Source organism: Sphaeramia orbicularis, chromosome 21 (assembly GCF_902148855.1).
Source record: "Sphaeramia orbicularis chromosome 21, fSphaOr1.1, whole genome shotgun sequence".
Lineage (NCBI taxonomy): Eukaryota > Metazoa > Chordata > Actinopteri > Kurtiformes > Apogonidae > Sphaeramia > Sphaeramia orbicularis.
Window position 1 is genome coordinate 15,037,239 of NC_043977.1, and position 20,516 is coordinate 15,057,754.

General features: G+C 36.4%; 1 protein-coding gene across 1 annotated transcript in view; it reads left to right on the forward strand.

Moving 5' to 3' along the window:
• The first annotated feature begins 762 nt into the window (after positions 1–762).
• Positions 763–20,516, forward strand: part of ccdc138 (coiled-coil domain containing 138) — a 31,219-nt gene continuing 11,465 nt past the window's right edge. Inside the window, exons 1-13 of the mRNA XM_030124151.1 lie at positions 763–970; positions 1,525–1,564; positions 4,555–4,669; positions 4,745–4,824; positions 5,203–5,366; positions 5,645–5,782; positions 6,020–6,139; positions 6,824–6,901; positions 7,045–7,155; positions 8,420–8,566; positions 8,724–8,840; positions 12,534–12,723; positions 17,422–17,595. Of these exons, the coding sequence (XP_029980011.1) occupies positions 890–970; positions 1,525–1,564; positions 4,555–4,669; positions 4,745–4,824; positions 5,203–5,366; positions 5,645–5,782; positions 6,020–6,139; positions 6,824–6,901; positions 7,045–7,155; positions 8,420–8,566; positions 8,724–8,840; positions 12,534–12,723; positions 17,422–17,595 (1,555 nt within the window). The 5' untranslated portion in view covers positions 763–889. The remainder of the gene's footprint in view (positions 971–1,524; positions 1,565–4,554; positions 4,670–4,744; positions 4,825–5,202; positions 5,367–5,644; positions 5,783–6,019; positions 6,140–6,823; positions 6,902–7,044; positions 7,156–8,419; positions 8,567–8,723; positions 8,841–12,533; positions 12,724–17,421; positions 17,596–20,516) is intronic.

A 20,516-nucleotide genomic window follows, 5' to 3' on the forward strand; every position in this document is an offset into this window, starting at 1 on the left:
GAAGAAACATCTTTACTGATATACTGTGTGAAAACTATAAAATAAAAACATTTTTAATGCAGCTAATCTGATGTTTCTTCCTCACATTTTAACATACTCTAATACTGGTCATTACTCACTCCATGGAGAAAATGTGCAAAAAAAGAAAGCTTTTTGTTTAAGCCATAAAAACCCAGTGCTACTTTTGTCATCATTTTGTTTAAAGAAAAAAAAAAAAAAACTTAATTACAGCCTAATAACAACAACAAGCAACTGATTTACACTCAAACACGTTAGTGCAGATCAAGTTTATGAAGTTACAGTAATTATATAAACTGCAACGTATGGGATGATGCGTGAGTGTCCACTGTGTTGGCAGATATGGAATTAAAATAACAAAATCCATGAATAGAACAGCTGTAAAATAGCTGTCCACTGTAGTGACCACTGTGCATGAAAGGGTTAAAATATACACTTTTCAATTCTTTCCCATCAGAAGTCCTGGATGTGTGTTGACAGTTTAACATTCTTTCCTATTTCTGATATTAACTCACTGTAGTTTGATGCAGTTCTTCTCCCTGACACTAGAGGGAGCTAAATTTATCACCAATAGTAAACTCCCCTCTGATCACGTGACCTGCAGATGTCATTCATCCGCCAAGTTTGGATGTTTTGTTTCTCCAGATCCAGAACCATGTGAACGAAGCTGGCGTTAAGTCACCACAGTTTAGTAAAGTTATATCGGAAGTACGGCGAACCAGAGGTCAAAATAATGTACTTTAACCGCCCATAAATCTGTTCACTCTACTGTTAATGAAAACAGGTGTTAATCGGAGAGTTTTCACCGGAAGTTGAATTAATTTTACTTGATAGCGTTAAAAGAGCAAACAGTCGATTTGTTTGTACAACTATGAACCAACGAAGTAAAAACATGGACTTCGCCGACACAGACGACAACTTTAAGACGAAATACTCACACATGAGGAAGCAGGTTTGATTTTTGAGACTATAATACTACCTAGATAGTCGTCTGCTTCCATGTACTTTGTTATTATGCTAACCTGTTGAAGCTTGCTAACCTGTGGTGTTTCTGTTTATGGCTAGCCCGAAGTAATAGCACTAAAATAATAACAGTTAAAAAATGAAAAGAAAAGAAAAAAAAAAAAAGATAACCAAAGCAGTGGTGGTCAGTGTTGCTTGTCAAGAGATTTTCATAACTCAAATATTAGACTTTAAGAGGGACTTATCGCTAAACAAGCTTAGTTTCAAATATTAGTAACTTTTTTCTGACATGTAATTTTAACATTGCAAAGGAAGCTCCCTAACTATGCATGTCTTGATCATAAACGAGTAATAACAAATCTTTTAAAGAGTAATTGTGTAATAGAGCCAAAGGTTTTTTGTTTTTTTTTTTTTGTTTTTTTGACTGAATGAGCATATCAGTTATCGCGAGAACATTAGTGTAAACTTGTCACCGGGAGGCTGCCTCTATTATACTGTTTAGTGTTTTATGTTAAATAATTGTTGTGTCTTTTTGTCTTTCAGCCTTCATATCCAGAGGACAAAGTTCCAGGAAGCAGTAATAGTAAGTAGTTTATACCATTCATGTTGCACAGTTGGTTTGTCTTCACTGTTAACCCTCCGGTATCCAGGTGTGCTTTTTTTTTAAAAATTATTATTATTTTTTCTCAAGGAGTGCAGATCTGCGATCATTTATTATCTTTATGGCAGTTTGGCTTTATTAGAAAGTTGACAGTGACAGGAGAGCTGTTGCATAGATCACAGGCTGCATTTAATGGGATGAAAATACTGTTTTCTACCAAAGACAATTATGTTCAACTGATTTTTTTTTACATGTTATGTTTTCAGGGTTTGTTGCTCATATGGAAAGAGGAAAGAAACTGAGGAGTTTCACATATGGCTGATGTTTGAGTGTGATTTAGTTTGTACTTATTTATGACAGTGGGGAACAGGTGTGCTTTTTAGGCACACTTTGCACTTCGTGTTAAACAACTTCATATTATTTTTCTCAATTTAAGTAAGGTTAGAATTCAAAAGTTGTTCATTTGTGCATGATCTTTAAAATTCGGGCCACCAACTAAAATTTGCACGTTGTAAACAAAAGAAAATTACAAGACTAGCATCTGTCACCTAAGTGTGCCTAAAACGCACTATTTCTTCCATTATAACCTCTGTTTTTGATCCAAAAGCCATTAAGGCATAAATCCTGCTTTTACTGATATTTGGGCTTCATTTGAGAGGTAAGGGTCTAACTGAATTCATAAACGTTGTTAATGTTGCTGTTAATCATCGACATATGCCAGGCTGCAAAAATCAGATAATATGTGATCCAAGTTTTATGTAATATTTTGAAAAAACAAAACAAAACAAAAACATATTTTGTGTTTTTTGCATCAAAAAAATGTAGTGACATCATGATGAAAAGAGACATTTTAAAGGGTTAAAAAAATCTAAAATGAATGATTATTTGATATGTATGATTAGGGCTGACCTTGATATAAAAAAATAAAATCAAATTAAAGCAGAAAAATAAATCAATATATAATATTTAATAGTTTGATTTATTGGTGTGCATTTTTGGCACACTTGGTGACAGATGCTAGTATTTTTGAACATTTGACCTAGCGCCAAAAATAATAATGCAAATTAACCAGTGTTGGAGTTAATCATTGACATATGCCAGGCTGCAAAAATCAAATAATATGTGATCCACTTTTTATGTAGTATATTGAAAAAAAAAATTTTTGTGTTTTTTTGCATCCAAAAAAATGGTTTGTTTCCATTACAAACACAGCATTTAAAGGGTTAAAAAATGTGACAGTTATTGAGTATTTGGTATTTTTATTTATGGCTCAAGTTGATGAAATAGAAAAAAGTGTAAAAGAATTAAAAACAAAGTGTATGAAAAATGTTTTGACATTATTCCACAAGTGTGCAAAAAACGCACTTACTAAGCACTTGGTGCTTAGTAAGGGCCTTACTGGATGGGATACTGAAGGGTTAAACAAACTCATTTGTGTTTACATATTTCAGTCTATAAAAACATAATGAAATCATGTCAGTGGTTTAGGATTGTAGCAAAGGACTATTTACATTGCAATGGATAACTTATCTTTTCAATTATTTGATAATTGTTCCATAAAATGATGAAAAAGGCTGATTGGTGTTTTCCAAAGCCCCCAAACCACAAAGTTTGTCAGTTCATTGTCATAGAGTAGGAATTAAACTAGAAAATTTCCACAATTAAGAAGCTGAATTAAGAGATTTTTTTTTTTTTTTAATCCTTAAGAAACCAATTATCAGTGATCACAATAGTTGTTGATTTAGTATTCTACAACTAATTGATTCATCTGGTGGTTACTGTACTGATGTAATTTTTTCTCTCTTCCTTACTTGCACATCACATGCTGTATATGTAGATTATACATTTGCAGAAAGTCATTTTATGATAAACAATTTATGGAAATTTGTTTTAACCAGGTATAATACAGTTGCGGAAAAAAATATTAGACCACCCTTTTTTTCTTCAATTTCTTGTTCATTTTAATGCGTGGTACAATTAAAGGTACATTTGTTTGGACAAATATAATGATATCAACAAAAATAGCTCATAAGAAATTACTTTAAGAGCTGATATCTAGCCATTTTCCGTGGTTTTCTTGATAATAACCAAAATCACTTAAGTTCTTACATCAATAGCTATGGCATTGTACTGCCAAAAACAGTGCTTTTAGGAAGTCCATGTTTTCTTTTCTGTCTGTTTTAGTCACATGATACACACAGGAGTTAGTACTTGATTGCATAACCATTGTTTTTGATGACTTATGATGGTCTAATAATTTTTTCCGCGACTGTATAATCACAATCATAAAAACCTTACTTGTCATCATACTGTTTAAAAGTACAAGCAAATTTTCTGCTATGCACAATTCTGTAAAATAAATTGTTTGTTTATATTACACACTCTGTTCAGGACTGAAATGTCTAAATTCTTGAAATCACTGGCAAAACAGTTCTACTCAAAATGCAGAACATGACTAAAATAGGGAACACATTTGAAACCACTTATGTACTTGTTGAAAACCAGTAAATTTTAGCCTCAGCGCTTAGTGAATCTCACCTCTTTTGTGAGAAAGTTACCAACATGGGGTGGGCAGTGAGTGTGTTCATACATTGCATTAGAACTGTAGAACTGTAAACAAAGTTAAAAAAAAAAAAAAAAAGAAAAAGCAGTGATATGTATAAAGTACATCAGTGTGTTGTTGCTTCTTCAAAAGAGCCATTCAGATTGTGTTAGTGTGGACCCTTTTTGTTGCCAAAATGTTGTTTTTAATAAAAGATGGTCAGGATTTGGTTTCAGGGTTTCATTTTGTCACAGAGCTGAGATGTTATCTCTAAGCATTGTGTCTTGGGCTTATGTTTAGAATTTTGACATCGTGAGCCACATTCAGCAACAAGTGTGTAATATAGTCACATTTTTTCAATCCATATCCAATTGAGAAATGAAAAAAATACCTAATAATGTCTAACATTGCCTTGTGTTCACTGTTTTAGAAGCAGTACATAGACTTGCATCGGCACATAGATCCAAATGGTCACACAAGGAGTTGAAAAGCTACAGTAAAGTTTTACACGAACTGTTGGAAGATATTTCCAACATCCCTGAAAGGTAAGTCAGTAAATTATCTGTGTGTTTGTGACATATGTTTACCAGTGAGTAAAACACAGCACTGTCATTTTTTAGGTTTGACAGCGATGAGGACCTGAGTGGGGTGTGTGCTGCAAATGCCCTTCAGGATTCTCAGGTGCTTTTTACAGAAACAGGTGTGTGTGAAATAATTAGATCCCAGTCATTTCTATTGATTATGTGTAATGAGGTTATTTCCATTTACTTTCTCAAGGGAAATTGCAGCTGCTGAAATAATATCATGGTTTCTACTTCCAGACAAAAATCAGTCACGTTGACATGAAGGCAGTTTCAGAACAAATTCCCTCTGATGGCTTGACAAGATCATGAATAATAAATAAGACCCCGTGGTGTTTGAACTTCTTACCGAACACACATTTTCTATGTTTCATGCTCTTTCAATTTATTTATTTGCCCTCCTGTTATTGCTTAAATTCCAGAGTTTTTCCTGACTGAATCTGTTATAAATAGTTAATGAGCAGGCCTTAGGCTTTACTCCTTTCGCATTTGTCCAGATGTGACCCTGCCGTCCTGCCTGAATGGCAGCCTTGGATCCCAGGAAACTGAGACTGACAGAGACATGCACAGACCACGACAGCTGTCTGACTCCCGCCACTCATCTTCATCAGTCATAGCAAAGGTTTATCAAGAGATGATGACTGTCTACAAACAACTGAGGGTGGGAGAGCAGAGCCTGTGTATTTGTACCTTATCTGTAAATCAAAATAGAGAAAATGTAGAGCATAAAACAAGATTAGAAAGGCTGTATTTGCATTATTGCTTCTTCCTGTTATTTGAAGATATTTACAGATCTGTATCTAACATTACATTTTGATTTATATGCAGAGTATATTTGAGAAGATGCGAGTATTTGTTGTCATTTTGCATTTTCTCATGTTTTTGTAGTTAGTTCTTATTTTGTAAATTTGTATTAAGATCATATTGTTTGTATTTCAGACAGAACGACAAAGCCAGCAGCAGTGGGAGAGGCAGCTATGGGAGCGAGAGAGGAGGCTGAAGCAACAGGAGGAGGCTCTTGGGAGTTTGGTGGGGCTTGAAGACAAGCTGCGCTCTCATATCCTCGCTGTAGAGGAGGTCAGGCACACATATGTCTCATTCTGGCACTTTCAAAGTAAGGGACGTGTTTTTAGACAGCAGTTAAAAATGAACCCAAGGCATTTCACAGTGTTATAATGCACGAGGATTTTTGCACCTGCCGTTGTTTACCTAGGATGTTTTTCACCAAATGTTTTAGCTAATAACTAGAAACTGCACATTTTTAAACATAATGAGTGTGGTTGTATTACTGACTATGTGCGTATGTCTCGACAGAAATGCCAAGATCAAGTACGCCAGCTGCAGGATCTTCTTCGAGAGAGGAACAAGGAGAACAAGAGGCTCAAGTCCAGCTTTGACACCATCAAGAACCTGAATGACCACATGAAGAAACAGGTTAGAGGAAAAAATACTCTCTCCACAGTGGTCTGTTGTTAAGCTTAGACACTGATTAAATGACAGCTACCATATTTTTCTCTTTATGTTGGTATTTCCAAAGTTATATAAGGTCAAAATCATCTTTCATTATTCTACAGCGTGGTGTAATGCTTTTATTTTTACCATAATTAAATAGATTTATGTCCTCTTTAAAAGTGAGCGAAATGCTGCTTTTACATTAGGGACATACCTTACTCATAGTCTATTACTGGGTCAAAACACTGTAATGTCCTGTCAGAGAGCGAACTTTAATTGATTGCCATTCCAACATTTATTTCAATATAAAGTAGCTCCTTGTTTTGGATAATCCCTTATGGACCAACTAAAGCAAAAATTAATTTAAAAGTAAAATTGTGGGTCATTTAGCAACACTAATCTGTCAAATTGTCTCTGAAATATCCTGTCACAGACATTTCAGTGTGTTTTGACCCTACTAAGCATTTTTGGCCACATGAGGGCACTATAACATAAGCTTCAAGGATGTAGATGTTAATTGTGAGGTAAATATATAGTATGAACTCAGCAGTATAGGTAAGACATCATTTGCTTGAATGCAGTTTAAAAAAAAAAAAAAAAAAAATTATATTATGTACAAGGTGGTGTTACATGTTTGACTGACATTTCCCGCTTTTAAATCAACAGATGAATGACATCCATGAACAGAATAAAAAGTTGGAGAGCCAGTCTAAGAGAGTTCAGGCTCGGCTTGAGAACCTGCAGGTGAAGTTGGGAGATTTTAGTGTTTCATGATGATCTTAATGCTGTTTAAAGCCTGAAAATGAGTTAAAACTGCTCCTGTTAAAATGAAGTCTCTGGTTTTGCAATGTAAAATTAAACTCCATTATCTGCTTATTTTTCTTCAGAGGAAATATGAGCACAGCGTAGCATCTAGAGGATGTCAGAAAGTCAGCACAGAATGTATAAAACCACCCAAAAAAGAGAAAACTTCTGCCTCTGGAAAATCAAGCAACAAGGTACCTCAGCTACTGTGTGTATTATTGGTCATTATTACTCATTGAGACTGGAAGCAGTACAGCACTCATTCTGTACAAAGCACACTGCGCCTGCCAAATGACACCATAAATCATAGTTTGTAGTTGCTGTTATGTTATGATGAACACTTCACTTGTTATTTCAAAGATTAGAATCAAACTAATAAAGGCTAAAACATGGTCACAAATGATTAATAGCATGTAATGACTGCAATTTACCAATTTGGGATCACTAAAATCTCTTTATGTCTCTGTCTATCTATCTATCTATCTATCTATCTATCTATCTATCTATCTATCTATCTATCTATCTATCTATCTATCTATCTATCTATCTATCTATCTATTTATCTATCTATCTATCTATCTATCTATCTATCTATCTATCTATCTATCTACAATTGCGGAAAAAAATATTAGACCACCCTTGTTTTCTTCAATTTCTTGTTCATTTTAATGCCTGGTAAAACTAAAGGTACATTTGTTTTGACAAATATAATGATAACAAAAATAGCTCAGAAGAGTTTAATTTCAGAGCTGATATCTTGCCATTTTCCATGGTTTTCTTGATAATAACCAAAATCACTTAAGTTCTTACATCAATATCTATGGCATTGTACTGCCAAAAACAGTGCTTTTAGGCATTCCATGTTTTCTTTTCTGTCTGATTTAGTGACATGATACACACAGGAGTTAGTACTTGATCGCATAACCATTGTTTTTCATGACTTTTGATGGTCTAATCATTTTTTCAGCATCTATCTATCTATCTATCTATCTATCTATCTAGAAAAGCAGTCTCTGATTATAAAAGTAAAAATCCCTTATTACCTCATGCATATGCCGACGTGTTTCAACTCTGAAGAGCCTTCATTTGGGTGTGAAACAATACAAAGATGTGTGCTCAGTTTAAGACTCAATACATCATGTGACACTGGTCATGTGACATGTAAGTTAGGCAAAGACTAAAGAAGAACAGCAGTGCTCAAAACATCACAGCCAGAATCATCTCTTCACAGGACCTATACTGGTGTGTTTTTTTTGTCTTATACGTGTATATTAAGTCACAGAAAATTAACCACTAAAAATGAGTAAAAAAAATTTCATAAACTGAGTGATTTGTCAGTTTTTTCCTTGCTTATTAGATGATAAAAGCTGCTTTGACTGTCCCAAATCCACGCTGATGCAGATGACTGTTCTAAGTATAATTTAACCCTCCGTTATCATTCCACCATCTTTCCCTAAGGCTCTCCCTGCCTCGACAAAGCTCCTATCCCTTTTATTGGACTGGGTACTTGATGGACAGACATCCTCACCGGCAGCAGGGAATGATGGGAAACACATAGGCCACCGTCTGCCTCCGGAGATCCTGCTGAACGAGAGATGCCTTCAGGTGGAATCCTCACTGCAGCTTCATTGTGTTTTTTGGATTTGATCGCAATTGTGTTCCAACAAACGGCTCAATGTCACGACCACAAAAGGGTGATAGATGATGGAGCATAAAGGTTATTTTGAGATCAAAGTGATAAAGTATCTGTTTGTTTCCTCAGGTGCTGCCATTATTGGCGGATCAGCTTCATGGCATGCCTTTGTCGGAGCCCACACTCCTACTCAACCTTCTGCGCCTCATTCACTGGGCTTTGAGATGTTTGGACAAAGGCACACAGGTAGATCACATCACTTTTGGACTGTTGCAGCAAGCCAAGCGTCAAGCATGTCACATTAGGTCATTAGGAGTTATGTGATATATCATATGTCATGTGAGGACAGGAAAACAAGCAGTGTTTTGTTTACTTGTTATACAGGGTGTCCACAAAGTCTCTAAAAGAATTCTTACAATAGCAATTGATGAGGTATTTTAATCGCACTTGTTCTATGTACTCAGTGGTTATCAAAGTTTTTAATCACAGTGTGGGATCATGTACAATCGGATCATTGGTCCATTTTTCTTCATCAAGAGATCAATTACTGCAAAGGTTTACCTTTGGCCTTTTGACTGAATATGTGGCACCACAACTGGATGACCTTCAACCAACCATCATTTTCCAGCATCACTACAATGGGGACTGAATGTTGGTGGGTTCCTAAATCAAACATTTGCAGATCGGTGGATTGGAAGGGATGGCCCAATTCTCTGGCCACCTCGTTCACCAGATATCACTCCCCTGGTTTTCTTTCTATGGTGTTATGCAGTGTTGTAGAACTCGAGACCATTTTCTGCTTTCTCGGTCTCGTCTCAGACTTGACCCTTCAAGGACTCGGTCTTGTCTTGGTCTTGGACCACCATGGGAGGAGAAGGACTTGTAGTTTCAGAGCAAATCCTCGAGACCAGAATATTTTTTTTTTATGTTCATGTTAACAAAAAATCCATTTATCCATCATTACAAATAAATTAAAATAATAATAAAAACATATGGAATGTTGACAGGCATTATTTGAAAAGTACATTGCATGGTGCAATGCAAAGATTCTGCGTTCAGTGAGTGTCAGTGACTTCACTTAAGTTGCTGGTGCAATCACAGAGCAGAGACAAGATGAGCGATGAGTCAAAACTGACTTTTTTAGGGTCTTGGTCTCGACTCAGTCTTGATTCCTGAAAGGCTCGGTCTCGACTTAGTCTTGCTTCCTCAAAGACTTTGTCTTAACTCCGTCACGACATAAGCGGTCTCATCCCCATCACTAGCGTTATGTTAAAGATATCGTGTATCGGACAAAGATACGGGACATAATTGACCTGAGGCTAAAGATCACTGATGCCATTGACACCATTGATGAGGCTACGATACAGCCAACATGGCAAGAAATCCAGTACCGTCTTGATGTGCTTAGTGCAACTAATGGTGCCCATATAGAGGTGGATTAAGTGAGGCAAAACAACTTCAATATCTAGTTTTCATTTTGTAATAATTTCCACAGATTTGTCTTTTCATTTGCTTTTGTAATAAATTTTTTCAAGTGTAAAGAGACTTTACGGACACCCAGTAGTTTATACATTTGCATTGTGAGTCTTATTTTGCAACATAAAACATACTCATCCTAAATTAAACTCCACCAGCTGCATGAATCTGAAAACTGCACAAAGTTAGAAAGAAGCTTAAATGTAGCTGATATGAAATGAAACAGTCTATTTCATTTCGTAGTATCTCATGGACCTCCAAATGACAAAGAATCACAGACACTTATTTAGAACAGTATGAGACTCTGGAAGGGTTAGTTTGCGTCTTTATGCTGGTTTTACCACCTGAGAAAAGGCCTTTTACGTGTACTCTATATTTCTCTCGCCATCATTAAGTCTTTTCCCATGGAGGAACTGACGCCCTGAAGTGCTTTTAAACTCACCAGACAACGCCAACAAACTGTGTTGTTGTGTCACTATGGTGTTTTAATGTGTTATTTTGGATTCACACTGACAAACAAATTAACTAATTGAGAGAGTGGTTTTATAGGAAAGAATTGTTGCCTGTGTTTGAGTCTGGTGGTTCACAATAGAGTGATAAAATGACTTTCAACTCGTCAACTTGTCGGAAAATGGAGAAGGTTTGGCAGAGTCTGACTGAGCACCTCTGATTAAAGGCGCTAACGATGCCTGTTTTTTCAGCAAGTTTCATTCATTCATTTATCGCTGCATTTTATCTGCATTGTCTCCATATAAGTAGATCTACTCTGTCCACAGTTCTGACTTAGTAGTACCAAATTTTTTGATTTTCATATTATTGTAAAGCTCAGGGTTCATTTGGGTGCTTGAAATCCTTGAAAATGCTTGAATTTCTATGTGTTTTCAAGGTCTGAAAAGTGCTTGAAACTGCTTACAATTATAGCTCTGTGATGTGATTTATTTATTTATTTTTTATATTAACTCTGCCAGGTTAGATGGCAAGCTAAAGCTACTTACAGAGAGGTGATACATTTTGAAAAATAAAACTTTATGTCAAAAAAGGAAATTGCCAAGTAAATTTTTATCTTAATCTTTGGCTTGGTGTGTGTGTTCCTAAAGAACGCCAAGTGGCTTCCCTTTTTTTGATAAAACCTTGTGTTCTCCTTTAATTAAAAAAAATTTGCTCTCATGAAACGTAATTTTATATATTTATAGCATAATACAATGTGCATTATTGTGATAAAAAATGAAAAAAAAAAATCAGGACTGTATGTGTTCCTGTAGATATGCATTCTACTGCAGCAATAAGGTGCTGTGTTTGAAGTATTTGAAAATGACCCTTAAAAGTGCTTGAATTTGACCTTGAAAAATGTGTATGAACCCGATAAAACTGTGCTCTCCTTTAATTGCTATACTTTTTGCTATTATGAAACATAATTTTATATGTTTATAACATAATACAAAGTGCATTATTGTGATAAAAAGTGAAAAAAAATAATCATGAGTATATGTATTCCGATAGATATCTATTCTACTACAGCGATGTGGTACTGTGCTGGAAAAATTTGAAATGACCCTTAAAAGTGCTTGAATTTGACCTCGACAACTGTGTACAAACTCTATAAAACTCTTTTTTTCCTGTAATTGCTAAACTTTTTACTATTATGAAACATAATTTTATATATTTATAGCATAATGAAACGTGCATTATTGTAATAAAAAGTGAAAAAAATAATCATGAGTATGTGTATTCCCATAAATATGTATTTTACCGCAGTGAAAAGGTGCTGTGCTGGAAAAATTTGAAAATGACCCTTAAAAGGGCTTGAAAATGCTCGAATTTGACCTTGAAAAATGTGTACAAACCTGATAAAACTGTGCTCTCCTTTTATTGCTAAACTTTTTGCTATTATGAAACATAATTTTATGTTTATAGCATAAAAGTGCTTGAAAAATGCTCGAATTTGAAGTGTGTACAAACCCTGAAAACTATAAATACAGGCCTTGTGCCGTCTGTACCTTCTGTCTCTGATCCGTAATCCTCCATATACGGCCTCCAGCATCTGAAGGCTTCATTTTCAGTCATGCTGTAAGGACTTTGGCTCTTTAATGTTCATGTTATGGATAGAATCTATAAGTTTCAGGGTACGTTTACAACTTAAAAAATAGGATCCCCCTGAGAGCGGATGTAGACTTTGAAGAAACAGAATGTAGTGACCCTGCAGCCTGTCGTTGCTTTGGAAATAAACCTTGGAAAGTAGCTCTAGTTTACTCAACTGATTTACTGGCTCCATCGATTATTTGGACGAGATGCCTGCTGGCTCCGTGACAGGCTGACCTCGTATTTTCTACACTGGTGTTTGATGAAGATTATTATAGGCATGTTGTTCCTGTTTTTGACAGTTACATAACAAATGTAAGTGAATGCAGGCGTGTTATGTATTTTGCGCGTTGACCAACGTCTGTTTGCCTGTCATTTTCACAGCATGTAGCGCTATCGGCCACTCTGCGGCGGATAGGAGAGGAGGTTTCAAAGCCAAGTGTCCAGTCAGCAGTGAATCAGTGTGAAGATCCAGACCTAACCCAGTCCTCCAGGAACTGGCCTCTTTACCGGAGCCCATGTCCTCAGACAAGAATCCTCTCCAGCCTCATCATCCTGCACACAGTCACACAAGGTATCAATCCCAAGAACATATGGCTCACTTTACCTGAGCCTTTATATTTGGGAAGTTCAGTGAGACATTATGTTATACAAGTGACCCTTCAAACAGGATTAAACCAATGAAGACCTGGTAACTGATGAAAGGAATGGAAATGATTTAAGTCGTTTGTTTTTAAACACATTTTACATGTTAGGAAATAACTATAGAAGACATGTGAAAAGTCAATTATGCAGATCTGACTGTCAAAGTTAATTTTTTTTTTTATAGATAACAGGAATTCTGTCAGTTCTTCCACCTGTCCGAGATTTTTGTCCAGCCCATTTCTCGGACACTTTTCACCCAGTTCTTTTAAAATTTTGCACACATGTTCTTTACCACGAGGAGTGGTGCAGTTTACAGATTGATGGCTGAATTTCAATTTTGGGAGTTTTGTTAATAAAATGTTCCAAATTTCACCTTAGACAATTTGTCCAGCTGATTTCTTGGACATTATTCATCCAATTCATTTCAAATTTCACACACATGTTCTTTAAATGTGCCTTTCTCTCAATGTTTGCATTTTTTTACCCATAAAGATCCAGTGCTAGTTTTTCTGAAAGTTCCCAAATTACTGCTTGTCTAGATTTATGATTTATTTCCATTTATAATAATATTATCCTCTTCCATTTTGCATTTTTTCAGTGAAAATGACATATTTTCTGATATTTAATTTGCTGATCTTGTACTCGAATCTTTATGCTGAGATTACATTTGAGAGTTATTATACCAAAAACAGAGAAAACTTAAGAAAAAGTGACTTTTTCAGTAAAGTATATCATTAAATGACCATAAACCAAATGTTTCCATCCACTGTCACTGATCCAACTTCATGGGTTTTACTGGCGAATCAGTGTTGTGGAAGATGACAGTGTTTCTACGTTCACTACGGAGCCTCTGAACATCCAAATGGATCATATCTGATTACCATGAAAAGATGACTAACTGTATTTTACAACCGTTATTTACATGGATTGATAGGTTTAGTGGATCAACAGTTATTATTATTTAACTTTTTATATCAGTAAATGATTTTGGTCACTGGTGGATATTTGGGTTTTTATGGGTTAAGGCAAAAACTAAAAAAAAAAAAATGCACATTTTTAAAAAGTTTTTGAAAAGATTGAAAGTTAAAGCTCCAAATTAATCCCCAGGTAGACAGTATCAGTTAACAGGAGGGGTTAAGTGTTGTGTGACCAGGTGGGGGTATTAGAAGGTACTTTTTCAGTTGCTTTGGGGTTTTTTGGTGTTTTTTTTTTTTGTTTTTTTTGGCAAAATCATGGCATGATGATGTACCCAATGTTGCATGGCCGTGTGAATATGAAAATTTATGGTTCTCCTGCTCAGTCAGCAAGGATGGCTAGTTGACCTGTGACTACATGGAAAAAATATCTATATTATCCAGTAAATTATTAGGAAAGTGACAAAGTATGCTGTTTGCTATGGGACTTGTAGGTTTTGGCTTAGTTATGCCAGTCAGTATTACATATTGCTAAAATCCATATTGGGATTTAAAAAAAAAAAAGACCAATGTCTCATAGATTGAGTTGGACTTTGGGGTTAATTCAGTAGTGGTGCATTATCATCTGCTTTCACTTGACAGAAGCTGCACCATTCCTGTGACTGCATGTAATTTCATGGTAGACAGAACTGCTTATTTTGTTGTCAAGTTTTATATATTCTGTGATTTCTTTATGATCATCACAATTTAGCTTAGTGGTTCATAACAGCTTTCGTCTGTGGTGTGAAAAACTCAGAACACATTTTTTTTTAAGGCTTTAGGCAGATACTTATGCAGTTCATTAGATCTGTATCTTCATATGTGACATGTTTAACATTAATTGGAGGTGTGAAAACGTCTGTGAGATTCTAACTGACTTGATTTATACTGAATATAATCACAACGATGTTGGTAATGCTCTCCATACACCTCTATGAAAACAGAGGTAACAGAAAAAACATATTTAATCATTATTTCCACATCATTTACCATTGTTCATCAGGTGCTGTTTCAATGACATCATCTCTTTGTGTTTCATTCTTCTTTTTTTTTTAGTTTATTGGAGAAGTAGGCAAACAAATTCCTATTTCACTTACATGTTTTATGTCTCTATAATAAATGTCTCTTCCTCATAAGGGGCATTCACATAATTAAACTATTATCAGGCTTATACTACAGCTGGGGAGTAAAGTTCACAGAATACACAGTAAAATTAAGGGCAGTTCTTATGAAAGACTACTAATCACAGACTTCAATTTGGCTATCGTCTTAGCCGAATAAAGTCAAAGCCAAAACATTTTTGTATCTTTTACATTTGAAACTTTTTACCTTTTCACATGTTTTTTTGGTCATTTTTGTCCATTTCATCATATAAATTCCTTGTTACATTTTTACTAGGGCTGTCAAAATTAATGTGTTAACGCAGATTAATCAGTCATCATGATTAATCTGATTAAAGATTTTAACCCATCTGTACCACAGAATGACTGAACGTCTCTGGCAACGCATTTCAGGCAGTTTGTCCAAGTTGACTTAGCGTTGTGCATGCGCAAGTGGGCATTTAATCTGGTAGTGACAGGCACCAATAAAGATGGATGACGCTAAACAGCACGTTGACCCTCTCGATGGGAAAATTGAGTACAAAAAAAACAAGACGGAACAGTCAACCGACATAAGGTATTATGCACACTCTGCAGGAAGGAGTTTTCTTTTCACCAAAGCACTGCCATGTTAAAATACGACATTAACGTGAAGCATATGTCAGTCTGGGATTGGGCTAGCACTTCAGCTAATGCATCGCCCAGCTTGCAACAAACACATTAATTTCAATTCAGTTCAATTTTATTCAATCAATTCACAGTTAAGTGCATATACAGGGGTTGGACAAAATAATGGAAACACCTTAAAAAATCAACAAAATATAATTTAATATGGTGTAGGTCCGCCTTTTGCGGCAATTACAGCCTCAATTCTCCGAGGTATTGATGCATACAACTTGTGAATTGTTTCCAAAGGAATTTTAAGCCATTCTTCAGTTAGAATACCCTCCAACTCTTTTAGAGACGATGGCGGTGGAAATCGACGTCTTACTTGAATCTCTAAAACTGACCATAAATGCTCAATAATGTTGAGGTCTGGGGACTGTGCCGGCCATACGAGATGCTCAACTTCATTAGAATGTTCCTCATGCCATTCTTTAACAATTCTAGCTGTATGGATTGGGGCATTATCATCTTGAGGTGAAGGTGTTTCCATTATTTTGTCCAACCCCTGTATGTTCCCTTCTTTGTTGAGTCTGCTCATGCAAAATGAAACACGATTAATATAGATTCAAAATGAATGATATTAAATTGTGATTAATCAAAATGAATCCACAGTAACACTGTGATTAATCTGATTAAAAATTTTAATCATTTGACAGCACAAATTTTTACATAATTTTTATCTTTTCATATCTCTTACAACTGAGCTCTCTCCTTTTCTATTCATGTAATTGTCAAGGTCAGCATTTATTAACTTTTATTGCTTTCTACAGTATTGGAAAATTATTTCCCATATCATATTATTGGTGCATATTTTCTTTGGGAAGTTTAGGAAACACATGTATAAATAGCGGTTTGGATTTTCAAAATATTTCTATGTCATTGTTAATGTAATTAGAAATAGCTGGTTTAATGTTTTGCAGAGATGACTAAAGCTGTATTAATAGAGCTGGAAATTTCTGGACTGACTCAGTTCATCAGGATATAACCAGGTTTGAGAGTTTTGCTAGTAAACGGCATCAGCTGCTCCACTGTATTCCGATCAGACTGAAATATCTAAACAAGTATTGGATTGATTATATGTAATTCTGTGTACGCATTCATGTTCCGCAGAGGATGAATTATAATGACTTTGGTAACCTGTGTTTTCCCTCCAGTGCAACCATGATGTTGATATTTTTGCTTCAGAGTGATAGTGTTGGATGAGTTTCCATCCAGTCATTTGGAAACAGTTTGAAGCTTTTCAGCTACATCCAGATTTTGCTCCGCGGCCTTTCACTCTGTAAATCTCAAGGGGCGTAGTCTATATATCTTGACATGTTTTATGAAACTCCCCTTTGAAATGACCTTGCTTCTGCTTATAATCCTCCAGGGCTTTGACAGTTTGTCTTTATACAGGCTATTTTCTGTCAGTGTGCTTACCAGGCCTTGCATTATTGATGTGAAATCAGATTAACCTTAATAGAGAGATGTTTCATGTACATTTTTATGATGGGTACCAACCACTCAAGGATGTGACTAGCCAAGCTGGGTTCAAACAGAAAAAAGATCTTTTATCCCGTGTCAGGTTGTATAAATCGAGCAATTTTGGACTTCTAAAAAGCTTTTTTAAGAACTTCTAAAAGTCTCAGATGAGTTTGTGATGATCATTGCTCATATGCTTAAGTCTGACAGAAAAGCATGTTTTGGACTTGAAAAGTAGCCTGCGGACTAACGGCAGTTTGAAGAATGGGGTTGCATGTTGAGATTAAGGGGGATAAAGACATCTAGGACAGTGGGGAAAAGAATGGGTTTCTATTTCTGGACAGATAAAACTCAAGTGAAAACGTTTGAGAAATTACAAGAAGAAGCTTATATTTCAGAAAAAGTGAAATGCATGTGTTTTGTGTCTGATTCTTTTCATGTTTGTAGCTGATGTGCTGGCCCAGGTTTTGGACAGCCTACATACTGAACTGATGTGTGAGGAGAGCCGTGGCCTGTTCATACAGTACGGAGGTCTGCACACGCTGCTGTCGGTGCTCCGGGCCGGACGTGGAGGACTGAAAACACCCATAGACATCCTGATGCAGCTTGCCGGACAGTCCCGTGAGTAGACGTGTTGGATTTAGTCAGACTGTGGTGCAGCATCAGCACTGTGGAATCGGGAGACTGCCAAAACATATAATTAATCCTTTCCCTGAATTCCACACTAAGCTACTATGTGGTCACATGGAGAATAATATGCATAATACGCAGACATGTTTCCATAATAGCATCTCCACAAGTCATAATGTCTATTTATTTGTTGGGATAAAATAGACTTTCTTGAGCTTTAGGTTATGTACAGTTTTAGTTGGGGGTTCCAGTCCTGCTCAGTGGTCTAGTCCAGTTCAAAACAGCCTCAAAGTCATTATTTCCATTATTTTATGTTTTCCATGGCATGACATAGAGAAGCTTTTTGCAAAAAAAGTCTCAAAAAATATTGGATGTCATAGCATGCAATGGAGCACAGACAGACATGGTCTTTGTGAACTTAGGTGATCTCCTTGTAATTTATCCATCACCAGAAAAAAAAAAGAAAAAATCCCTTTCTCTTTTTATCACGAGCCTTACAGTTTTACAGAACTGCACGTTTGATATTAAACACTTAACTGTCAGGACTGATGTGATAGCTTTATTGTTATTGCACAGAGTACAATGAAATTAAATAGCGATCCTGCTGATACAGTCACACATCAAACCGTTATTAAAGTGTAACTTCACCCTCACTCTGAGCCACTCTCTGAAACCACTCTCCCACCCACTGCAAGAGGTTCAAAAGTGCTAAAAAGTCACCAAGGAGCTGAGATGGGGAGGCGTGGACACAGGTTTGTCATGGACACCCTCAGGCCACAGAATCACAGCACACCTGCAGAACCATACCGGGGTCTGAAAGGGTTAGTTTGGGGTTTTGTCCTGGTTTTTCACCTTAAAAAGGACCATGTAGTGAGATGAATGCCAGTTTGAATGTACAGTCTACTCTCGTTATACCGCCAACTTCCGTTCACGGCCAAATTGGCGGTATAGCGAAAATGGCGTTACAACGGGTTGTGTCCATAATGTGTATGTCTTTACTATATGATGTCTATGCTGCCTCCGTTAACCCGTTCTAATTACGTTTCTAAATAAATCTTGATTCTGTTATGTTGTAAGGCAGGGATCGGCAACCTTTAACACTCAAAGAGCCATTTCGACCCGGTTTCCACGGAAAAGACAACACTGGGAGCCGCACCTCGGAGGTGCCACGGCGGCGCACCTCGGAGGTGCCGCGCCGCGCCGCTGGCGGTATAACGGTCGGGAAATCAATGGTATAAGTGTTGTTTGTGCATGGAACTGGGCTGGCGGATGGCGATAAGCGGAAATGGCGGTATAACGGCGGGCGGTTTAACGAGAGTAGACTGTAGTTAGATTTCTAATAAAACCACCGGTTATATTTGTCTCACTTATCGGTTAGTTTATGTTGTGTGACTTTGTCTTTTAGTTTGGATCCAGACTGAAAAATGATTCAGTTGAGGCTCTTTCTGTAAAAGAACTTTGGTTGCAAGTGAGTAGAACAACATAACGTCTTCAGTCCTTCCAGACAAATGAGCAAGGTTTTCCAATTCCCACAAAAGAGGGTGATACTTTTTTATTTGCCCCCCCACTCACCACCAAAATGTAATCATTTGTTCCTTGTGCCATCATTATTTCCTGAAAATTTAATCAAAATCCTTCCATAACTTTTTGAGTTATCTTGCTAACAGACAGACAAACAAACAACTCCCCTCCGATCACCACCAAAATTTAATAATTTGTTCCTTGTGCCAGTATCAACATTTCCTGAAAATCTCATCATAATCTGTCCGTAACTTTTTGAGTTGTCTTGCTAACAGACAGACAAACAGACAAACCCCGATGAAAACATAACCTCCTTGGAGGAGGTAAAAAAAAAAAAAAAAAAAAGATTCTGCCCACATGACCTTTGTTTTACAAAATATCTCACGCAATACAAAATGACACCAAACTGGTCCGTACTCTCACACATATTACTGTTTCTGTTCTTCAAACTGTGGTCACCATGGATAATACTGGACATACTGTCATGAAGGTGAAGCAGCAACAAGTTCACTTCTAAACTTGCATTACCTTAAGTGTTTGCTGTGGTTGTGGAAGTGTATTCTTGATGTGGATTTGTCCATAACACCCGTCAGGTTCGTCTCCCAAAGGTATCCGTGCTGACCTTGATTTACTGCAGGTCATACACTGATTTATACACCTGGATTTGATGGTTCTGGTTCTGCTTTATTACGCAAAGACATAACAGACATGAGCAAAACGGAGTGTGATGCTGTCATTTTCCAGTTGCATCGTTTTCACACCGATACATGCAAACCAGTGTGGGAAAGGGTATTTAAAATCTCCGTTTTTGCACTCTAAAAGGCCACTAATGTGTGGATGAGAAGCCTAGATGTAGAGAAAAACTGTAGTTTTCCCAATTATGTGCGTTAGTGTGGAGAGTGCATCAAACAGCTATATCTGCTTTCCTATCAGCCCGGCAAAATTGAGAATAATGTTCAAATAGGTAGTGGTGTGTGAGGATAAGTAAAAAGAATATCGACACCATTAAGTGTTTCACCACAAGGGTGTCGATACAGAACATTTACTGAATATGAAAATGTAATACCAGCTGAAATATTATAAATTTATTGAGTTTGAGTGTGTGCCCAAGTGATGCTGTTTGGAATGTAGTGGATGAGTGGTAGTATCAGTGTTGGTGGTGTTTCATTTCTCATATGGCTCTGGAGTAAAAACAAAAAATATTATTAAAGAAATATTATAAAACTATTTCTTTCAATATCCAATCAAGCATTATTTCACAGCACTGAGATTTTGGTTTATAATGCTTTGTCTTTTAGAAGGTGAAAGTTGCAAATAACAAAGTTTTACATGAGAAAGAAAGAAAACACGACAGCACATTGGAATTGGAATAAAATCCGATGCAAAAGATG